Source organism: Salvia splendens, chromosome 10 (genome assembly GCF_004379255.2).
Source record: "Salvia splendens isolate huo1 chromosome 10, SspV2, whole genome shotgun sequence".
Classification (NCBI taxonomy): domain Eukaryota; kingdom Viridiplantae; phylum Streptophyta; class Magnoliopsida; order Lamiales; family Lamiaceae; genus Salvia; species Salvia splendens.
Genome location: NC_056041.1, coordinates 21,484,107 through 21,494,640, shown reverse-complemented (window position 1 = coordinate 21,494,640; position 10,534 = coordinate 21,484,107). Strand labels below are relative to the sequence as shown.

The following is a 10,534-nucleotide window of genomic DNA, read 5'->3' as shown; positions in this document are numbered from 1 at the left end:
TAAATAATTTTAATTTCAATTATGTTTTTAATTAATAATAGAAGTAATTGTAATTTACTTTCAAACTTTTTCACAATAGAAGAAATTGTAATTTACTTCCAAATTTTGTCAAAGTCTCATATTGCAATGTCAAAAAAAAATTACTATTTTAATTGTATCACTGTTAGTTATACTTATATATCTCAAAGTATATAAAGTTTCTAAATATTAGTTTATAAATAAGATCTCTCAAAGTCAATAAAGTGCTTAAGCATTACTACTACTTTAAAAATTGGATAATCCTTCTCTTATTATTGGAGAATTTTTTTAAAATTTTAGATCATTTAAAGTTTAATTTGTGCCTAAACAATTTATGTATTACTTGGAGGTGGAGGCTGGGTGAGATATAAGAGAAAGAGTGATGAATCTGCTCAAGGGAAGCTCGAGCTTTTCCTCAACATAGGAGAGAAGAAGATATTTTTTGTGTTTTTGATTTTGCAGAGAATTGCAATTAATAATTTTTTTGTTTTGCATTTTGTGTGTTTTAATTCATTTGATTAGTATTTTAAATTAATCAGTTGCTATTAAAAATGAAAAGCGCTAATAAACAAAGTTAAGAGCTTAATCAGGTCAAAATCTGATTAAAAGTCGTTGACCGTTACTTTTAGACGGAGCCGTTTAAAATGGACCGAATTCGACCCAGGTTGAAATGTTTGGGATGCAAGAATTCAAAACGTAATGTCTAGGATCAAAATCGTAAAATAACTATATGTTTAGGACTAATTTTGGCCTTTACTCTAATAATAATAATAAAGCAGATGAAAAGTTAAAACATAAAACTGAACTTGAGATTAGGTCGGTTCCAGTTAGTTTTTTGACGAAATTTTGGGGTCAACCACCCCTTGAATTGAATGAATATTCCTATGAAGAATTGAATGGTGATTAGTATTCATAAGGAAAAAATATAGGATATGGAATGGAATAGGGGAATGACATGGTATTCCACAACTATAGCTATCTTCAAGACAAACAATAAGAAGAGACTGAGGTTATTCATTGACCGCAAACATGGTTTGGCCATTATTGAACTGATCAAATCATTGACTCCTTTGGTAGGGAAAAAGATAACAATATATCTAGTTGCTACGAGTAACAAATGACACTGTGACTATGCTTATTCCCCAAAAGCCAAAAATATTTGGGAGAATTCCCATTTGTGTGTGTGTAAATAATACAAAACCAAACTAAGCCAATGAATCTTAAGATAGCCCAAATAACAAAAGCCATATTTGACATAGTCATTAGTCAACCCTTCACTACTTCATTAGGCCAGAAATTTGAGCTAAAAATGCTCATAAACCTGTATTTATACCTATGTATACCCATATATTTGGTGAAGAGCAGCATTAATTTATACTTACACATTAAGTAGGGTATTTTTTTATGGCAGTGGGGAAATATGTACAAATGTTGGATACAGGAGTGAGAATGGCAGCTAGGTATCATTCTCACTGCCCTCACACCGCTCCGATGTACTACCATCCTCCGCCTCCGGCCAGCCAACCAGCAGCTCCTCCACCACAATTCGCCACCACTGATTACCAACACCAGCGGCAGCTCCACCACCACTACCGAACCGAAGCCAAGAATCAATCGGAATCGTGTGTTCTTTAGCTCTGTGCATACTAAATAGTTTCAGCAAAAATATAATCTAGCAATGAAACATGTTTTTCCTTTCTCTTAAGCCAAACACAAGCTGTAGTTGGAAAAACATCCTTTTATAGTTTCAACAAACCAAACAAGAAAAACTAAGAAAACACAAGAAACTGAGTTTTTAAGTTATCGGTGCCTCTACCATTTCAACAATATGGTTATACTACAAATGGTAGATGCCCTATCAACTATTTTACTCAATAAGAAAAATTCAAAAGGGCGTCTATATATCAAAGGAAAATGTAATATAATCTTGAGGTAATCTTGAAGAAGAAAGCTCTATTCTGAAGAAAACCACTCTGGCAAGAGTTCTCTTCTGACCTTGAACAGGGTTTTGCTATCTTTACAGCTTCAAGTGACCGAAGCCTCCTTTGAACGAGCCATACAGAGGTCGTGATCTTCTGAAACTAAAGATATCTTCTATTGGGACGTTGGATTCAGGAGGTTGGGAATTGTCTGTCTTGTACTCTGAAGCATGTGCGCTCCCATATACACGTACGCTCAACCCCTTCTTGAGAGGAGCACCGACTTTAATGTACTTGTTGAAGAAATCTATCAAGTCCTTTTGAGTTAGTTGCTTTAGTGCTGCTACCTGTTTCATCAAATGTGGTATCATCAAACAAAATATTTTGGCAACTCATGCCACGAGCTCTTGCTTATGAGATAGCAGGGTTCAGAGTGGGAATACAAAAGCCTCTAAACTACGAGATATGAAATCCAAACTTGCACGAGTAAACTAAATTCAGTACCTCGCGTTCTTTCCTGTCAAATTTGAAGGTTCCGTCAGATACTTCTCGCCAGTAGAATGTAGATTCCTCTCGTAGGTTTTTGTGCTTCTCCAGCTTCATTTTGATAAGTGCATTAACGTTGCTCTGTGTCAATGGAGAAGACTATATGTCAATATCAAGTTGCTCCTCAAAGCAGCCGTAAGAGAAATGAGTTGTTCATAATGTAGTTTCCAGGAAAGATTAACACGGGACCTTAAATTCGTCGCTAGGCATTTCATAGAGCTTAGTTTCAAACATTTTGAGAAATGACTCTACTCTCAGATCAATTTGACCAGGACCCTATCAAACACAATGATGGGTGAGTGATAAATAGTAACTACAAAAACTAATAAACGGTGTATATATTACGAGTAAGACGGACATAAAATATGTACAAGCTATTTACACAAACGATGCAATCTATACCTTGACATTTGATTGGATAATGAATTGTACACCACGGACACCAGAGTCATTCCTATAGTACGAAAAATGTGAGACAAAAATCACATGGCACAAATGGGAGAACGTATAGAATGCAAGAGTCGTTTTCCTACCTCTCCATAAGCACTGTAATATAACCAAGCTGCTCAACTGATCTAAGCTGGTGAAATGCAGGTTGCTTTGCTATCACAGCAAAAAGTTGAAGAGTGACATTTAGCTTGAAATCATCCTGGTGCACCTACATGATACAAAAGCAGTAATGTTCAACAAGTGTGCCTTAACAGATAACATTTAGCTAAATTGATTTGGCTTGTTTTGACTTTTAACACCGTATTTGATGGAAAATGAATAAAGATACAATACAGGCATATCACTATCAAAGACTTGGAGCAATATTAATTGGTAGGATTCCAACAATTTTTCTCAATTTTACTTTGTACCTGAATGTAGTGGACAAGTGCAGAATTTTCGTCACTAGGATTTAGGCCTTCCACGCTGTAGAAGTAATTTATTCCCCTCTCAAGCTTCACAACTCTATTTGTCATGTACTGAGATCCAAAAAGAGGCTTGGATATGGGCTTGGAACTCTTAAAGAACACATCTTCTATATGCTGGATCATGGACTCTGCTTCTTTTGGCTCAAGATTTCCTACATTTAGACGACAATGAAACAGTGAAAATGATATAGACATTAGCCAAAGAGTAGAAAAATCTGGCAAAGATCAGGAAACAATGAGAGGAATCAGAACCTGCAGCAAAGCACTCCAAGAAGATTCTTGATATCATTGAAGGATAAAATCGCACAAGATGCTCGACTTCAAGGTGAGGTAAAACTTCAAGTTCCTCAGTCCAAGGCCATGTTTGGTCTTGTAGTATCAATGAACAGTAGTTCATGACTTGCTGATATGGCTGTTGAAAATTCAGATTCTGATACTCTTTTGTGACCAATTCCTGCGAAGAAGCATAACAGAAACCAAAGAGGAAAATATGATAAATCAAACAGCTTTTAGATGCAAATATTAGTTGCTATTCATTATGATAGGATACCATTATTCTAGAGGCAACATGATGAAATGAACCGTGAGATCTGAGCTAACACAACTAACTTAAGAACACAGTCTGTGTACCTTAATTACAGAAAATCTGTCCGGTTTAACTTCAAAATTCGCAATCTGTTGTATTACTGTCTCCAGTAAGATCGTCAGCTTGTGATTATATCCAACTACAGTGACCTGTATGGCGATGTTATAAAAGTAATGGGTAAGAATGACCAGATTCTCTTTTAAAGAAGAGTGTATCAAGAAACAGCAGAGTACCTGGAAACCAGATTCAGTGTTGCTAACTGAATAATATAGACCAGCAACTTGTGCATCATATGCTGGAATAAGAAAAAAAAAGAGAGAAAGCACGGTTTTTATGACTTAGTTTCGGAAAAAGAAAAACATAAGGTGAGACGTCATAATTTAAAATGACTAGATGTAAGGCCATATCAAGCAGTGAAATAATTAGTGGATGATATGACCGAACAATATTGCATATTATACATCTTAACCATGAGAAAATTACCATATTCATTTAAGTAGTCCATCAGCAAACGTGTAAATAATTTGGTGAGAACTTTTGATTCGGGAGAACTCCCAGAAGAGGGACAATTGAAATCTATTTTAACATATGCCTTTGGAGTTGAAAATGCTGTATCTGGTTTGTACCACAACCTTGAGTAAGGCGTCTTTCTCAACAAAACTGGTAATTTCATCTGATATCAAAGGTCAATACACCACCAACAATAAGGATCTTGTTATGAGTCTAGCAACCAAAGGACACATGGCACTGTTTGAGCTAAGAAGAATGCAAAAACTTACTTGCTCTGAGACAGTCTTAAGGGATAGATCTGTAGGAATAAACACATTTTTGACAGGTAGATGCAAACCTTCACCAGGAGCATTATTAGCCCATTGCTACAAGTCAACGAACACATTAGAATATCTGAAGTGGAGTATCCTACAGATATTTAAGTAGGCAGAAAAGTTTTTTTTCGGCATAAAAGAAGGAAGGCCAACCTCAATCTTAGAGCCAGTTAATCGCTCAACAGAATAAGCTGTACCATACCAAGGCTCTTTTGAATCTGTAAGTCCCTCAAATTTTGTGGACTCCCAAAAAATTCTGTGGAACAGACATTATAAAACCAAACAACAAATGAATGATGTAAACAATTAAAATGGGAACCGCTATGAAACAACCAGTTATCAACTTGTTATCCCAAGTCAACTTGAAAGTTGAAGCTGGCAAAGGAACATGAATAAAAATTGCTTCTTTTGTTTTTTTACATAACATTTGGGTCAGCGAGAATAGGATGACTATATGGTATCTGCTGCTAGCAAGTAGCAATAACATTTCGCTCAGTCATATTGGTGCTTGTAATAAAAAAAAACAATAACAATCTCCGAGTAACTTGTGAAACGGACCTCACATTGAATGGACTCAGCTCTTTCAATGCTGACTGAATGACCTCAGAATTGAACTTTGTAGGCAAAGATGATCCAACCAGCCAATCTTTTGGAGGATAAAACTAGAACAGATTTAACAGAAATAAGCAAGAACCATCAGAATTGAAATGATACTTGACCACGAAAATTACTTCAGCAAAAAAGCTTGTCCTGAACATATAAAGATAGAACCGATTACCTGCATATCCATTGCAACACTAACCACATAATCAATTGGACGAATCTTATCTTGATAGTGAAAGGAAGTCTCACAAATGGCTGCAAGCTTCATTAGTAAACAAAGATGAAAGAGTTAAAATTTCCAACTGGCAGTTTATATATAATAAACAAAAGAAGCATGGACATGGCAATTAATATAATCATACTCTTAATGCCTTCAATGTTTAATCAGAATTCTAGAATGCCGAAAACTACAAAATGCTCTAATAGATAACAAAACAGCTATGCCTAAAGAACCAGCAGTCTCAAACTTATACAAATTTCAGGTCTGCACCTCACTTTTAGTTAAAATATATGAAGGCTACTAATTATCTAAAAGATGAATACTTCTAGAGGGACTTATTTCTATAAGCCACAAAAATATGAAGTTCTCCAAAGAAAACCCGATGGAACTTTTCATATATTTTGTTACATTCACCACTGAGTTGGATGCAGTTATATGCAATTCACCACTCTCCAAGTGTTTACATCCAATAACATAATTGTGTGAAATGCAACAATCTGCCAAATTTTTTGTGGGACAATGCCATATAAATTGTCTGCAAGCAGTAATAGTGTCATTAACTATACCTCATCAAAAATCCATTCACAGGGTCCAGAATTCTGGAGAAGGTGAATGTATTTAAACAATAGTGCCACAATTTCCTCAAATTTCTGTGATTATCACAAAAAAAAATCATATATATTAACTATTAAGAATGATATAGAAGTTGATCAACGGTGCCCCTCCATCACCCTGAGACCTCATCCCCATTAAGTGAAAGTAAAATCAGAAGAAAGAAAAATTACCTTGGCCAGCATCTGTGAGATCAATGCTGACTTTAAAGAAAGAAAACTCACAAGTCCAATCTGATTCACCAGCAGATAAACTTGTAGCCCAACCTGCATATATTCGAATGAACTAATCAATATAACCTGAGTGTGAATTTTAGTACTCAATTTCCTCTTTGCATTGTACTCCCTCCGTCCCAACTAAGTTGAGTCAAAACTTTTGGGCACGGATATTAAAAAATTGTTTTGAAAAGTAGGAGAGAGGAATAAAGTAAGAAATATAAAGACTATCATCTACGTTATTCCCTCTTCTAATTTACCCTCTCTCCAATTTAGCTATTTATTATCATTTTTCTAAAACGGGTGCAGAAAATGAAATGTGACAAATTTTCAGGGACGGAGGGAGTAGAATGTATAATTTTATTTCGTACAAACTAGATCAAAATCCTACTATATCTGAAAGTAAACCAATAGATAATGCAATGACTAATCATGACACATCCCAACACTTAATATTATGGCCCAATACAAAATAGAGAAATTTTAAAATACTACCATAAGGCAGAAAACATAACCGATGATAAGAGTATCAGTTTATTATTCAATATTCTTTCAACGTGGTTTAGGCTGAGAGGGAGGGGTAAGTACAGAACAGATATATACTGACAATTTTTTCTATCAGCAAATCAGTGAGGGGGAGTAGCCCGAGTAGGGGCAAGGAAAGAAAGCTCAACACCCACCCAGTTGTTTCAAGATGTAAAACAAAGATCCATCTCCTTCATGGCCAATCAAGTGACCCAGATACCTGCTCGGCCCTTCATTGTAATGATGGATTCCAGGTGTTATTGGCCATACAAATTTTAACTTGTGACCTTGCTTAATTGGGATTTGGGACGGCTTTTACAAGAATCTGAGAAAAAGAGTGAATATAATCTAGTTTATTACCAAGTAGAAACATTACTCCTACGTTGAATAACCAAACTTAGCTCAGTAACTAAACATGAATTTCAATAAAATAAATTCATAGTGAAAAGAATGACATTAGTCTCGTATAGTGTATACATAACCCTGTAAAGGTAGCATGGTAGCATTTCAAGTTTTGTCATCTAAATGGGCTAAACTATTTTTGCACTAATAACAGATAAATGATTCTGATGTCACTACATGAATCTATAACAGCAACAGTGAGCAAGAACAGGTTCCCAAGAGGCACTAAAATATGGATATGTTTATGTAGCAATTTGATGGCGATGTCAATCGGTGATCACTAGTGAGACATTTTTATCAAGAAATAATGAAGGAAACAAATGGTCTCACTTAGAAGTTGTAATATACAACATGAACACAACATTGTCATATTCCAACTAATCTTCCAGTAAAGGTTTATTCTCACACTTGATCGTCATAAAAAGGATTAAAGGACAAATAAATTTTTCCACCATGTAGGTTAAATTAACAAAGTAAAGATGCTCCAGCAGTACCTGAAGGCTTTCTGAATCACAGGGCTGACCAGGGAAATTGATAAAGTTTCTATTTGTATTTCGGATATCCTCAAAATAGCTCCGGACAAGGCTTTCACATTTATCGAGGCCATCTAAACAAATTCAACTGCATAAGTTCATATATTTAACATGGCAAGACCATATAAACCAGGTGACAGTTATTAATCTGCTACCTTTAGTATATATCACAAGATGCATGAGATTGGTTGAATAATTGTCTTTATAGAACTTCAGAAGCTCTTGTCTAGTGTCCAATCCTCTTGCTTTTGGCCTGACTTCCAAAGTATCCCAATTTCCTGCATGTGCATAGCAAAAGATCATAGATGATAAGAGGATGCATTAAGGATCAAGATAAATGATAGATACATTTATGTACTAGTAGAACACAATTATATCTATCTACAACAAATAAATAGGATGATGAAGCTTAGTGATCAAAATAAAATTAACATGAGATTATAATATGATAATTCTAACCTGTACTGAACTTGTGGTACGGGTGGTCTTGCACACTTAAATGTTTCTGAAGCTGAATTAATAAGAAACAAATTAAAATAGTTGGTTAGTTCTCTTCAGTACCTGATTGCAGCAACTAATATTTAATAAATGCACACCTGCAATTAAATTTAGGAAAACTTATAAAGGCTTGATAGCAAAATTCAAATACAGAAGCACCTGATTCATCCGCCAGGCATCAGATAGCAAATTTTTCTGGTTCTCTGAGATAAAATGGATAAGGGGAATCGAGGTCATCAGAAAACATAAAAAGGGATTAATCGAGAAACTGCAGGATAAAATGCTGACCAGAATCAACTGCTTTTATTTCCCTTGTAGTCGCATCAGCCGACATCAATGGATTTATGAAAAACTGAGCAAATCTGAATTGAACAGACCATCATTATGTCATGTGGATATCATTATGTCATGCATCCACATAATGAATGTTCTTTCAGAAGGCATCCCGTGTAATTCTGAAAATTCAATCAATTATACCTGTCCAGGGCTTCTTCAAAGGAGTCAGGGTTGACATCAAAGTAGTAGTTGGTGTTCTCAGACGCTGTGAAAGCATTTGTGCTGCCTCCATGCTGCAAATGTAAATTGAGTTAAAGATGTAGTATTGTTTTTCAGCTAGACATATTAGAAACAACACTTTTCCAGACAAAGGACAAAACTTTAAGACAAGGAAGAACCAGAACAAGGGAAAATAGTGGGGTCATAGTAACGGTCTAGTCCCAGATAAAACAAGGTCAGTCAAGCGACATGAAAAAATACCTCACTGATGTATTTGGAATAACTGTCCTCCTCAGGATACTTTTCGCTAGCATAGAAAAGCATGTGTTCTGAGATAAAATCACATTACGGTCAGATATAAGTCTAGCAAACTTTACATGGTAGAATAACTATTACTTGCAGTTTCACCAGCAAATACATCATGGATATAAACATAGAAAACCACGTGCTCTGTAATAGAATCACATTAGAGTAACAGAACCATTATCTGGACTTACACCAAAGATACATACACTAATTACTCAAAATCATCTGCAGGTAAAGAACATTACAGTATTACACAATACAAAGGACTGAAGTAAGGAATCAAATGGGAAGCATCGGGGGCATTTTAGCCAGCACATTTCAAAAGCCTTGCATCAACAAATTAACATTCTAAATCTTTGAAATTCTCTTTATTGGAGAAAACCAGATGCTTAATTGCATAACTTAACATGCTAAAATCTCTCCGAAAAACCAGACATCCAATTCATTTGCACAGGCATTAAGTTAATAAAAAATTCAACAGAATCAAAATTGAATGACATCACAAAAGAATAGCTCAAAACATTCAGATTGAGGCATATTTGCACCCAAAAACTTGCTCACCAAGAAAATGCGCGAGGCCTTCGAGTCCCTCGGGATCACTGAAAGCACCGACGCGGACATCCATTGAAGCAGCACACTGCAATTAAAAAAAAGGCGAATCCAATCCAAAAAGGCAAAATTCAGAAACAGCCTAATCAATTTCAGATTTCCGCAAAACCGCTAAAAATACTAGTACAAATTACAGACCTTATCGGTTTCGGCATCGCTGATGAGGAGAACTTGGAGATTATTTTTGAGAACAATCCTTCGATACTCTCTTTTATCATTGCGCGGCTTGATTATCTCGTCTTCCGGTTTCATTACTCCCAAGGCCATGCTTTTTTTTTTCTTATCCAGTTAGAGCATCTCCAATGGTCGGCGTCACCACCGGAGCGCCGATTTTTCGCCCACGCCGGTTTGACGCCGAACCATTGGAACCGGCGTGGGCGAAATCGGCGTCAAAATCGGCGTCGCCATGCCGATTCCCGCGCTGACGCCGGTTCCCACGCCGATCCTCACGGGCGCCATTGTGGCTCCCGGATCGGCGCCAAACCGGCGTCGGATTTAAATATTTTTTTTTTTTTTCGCAAAACACAATATATACGCGCGTTGAACCTCATTTTCATTCGCACCACTTGTTTTAACGAGTACTCTCTCTCTACCTTACTTTCTGTACAAGATCAATAACGAGCAATGGAGAACAACTACGAAGGTACTCCAGTTAATCCCGGGGGATGGTCTCAGACTCCCCCGGCTCCCGGTGTAGGGTCTCAGA

General features: G+C 36.2%; 1 protein-coding gene across 1 annotated transcript; it reads right to left on the bottom strand.

Moving 5' to 3' along the window:
* Nucleotides 1-1,691: 1,691 nt before the first annotated feature.
* Nucleotides 1,692-10,097, bottom strand: LOC121752292 (insulin-degrading enzyme-like 1, peroxisomal). The gene is made up of 25 exons (XM_042147282.1): nt 9,967-10,097; nt 9,781-9,856; nt 9,175-9,242; nt 8,896-8,987; nt 8,707-8,780; nt 8,578-8,621; nt 8,380-8,431; nt 8,076-8,198; nt 7,882-7,994; nt 6,419-6,511; nt 6,200-6,283; nt 5,589-5,675; nt 5,369-5,472; nt 4,964-5,066; nt 4,766-4,861; nt 4,470-4,659; nt 4,220-4,281; nt 4,031-4,135; nt 3,653-3,854; nt 3,344-3,552; nt 3,017-3,141; nt 2,886-2,937; nt 2,673-2,759; nt 2,442-2,564; nt 1,692-2,284 (listed from the first exon to the last, which is right to left on the bottom strand). The coding sequence occupies exons 1-25, from the start codon at nt 10,093-10,095 to the stop codon at nt 2,036-2,038; spliced, it is 2,742 nt and encodes a 913-aa protein (XP_042003216.1). The 5' UTR covers nt 10,096-10,097; the 3' UTR covers nt 1,692-2,035.
* Nucleotides 10,098-10,534: the final 437 nt, after the last annotated feature.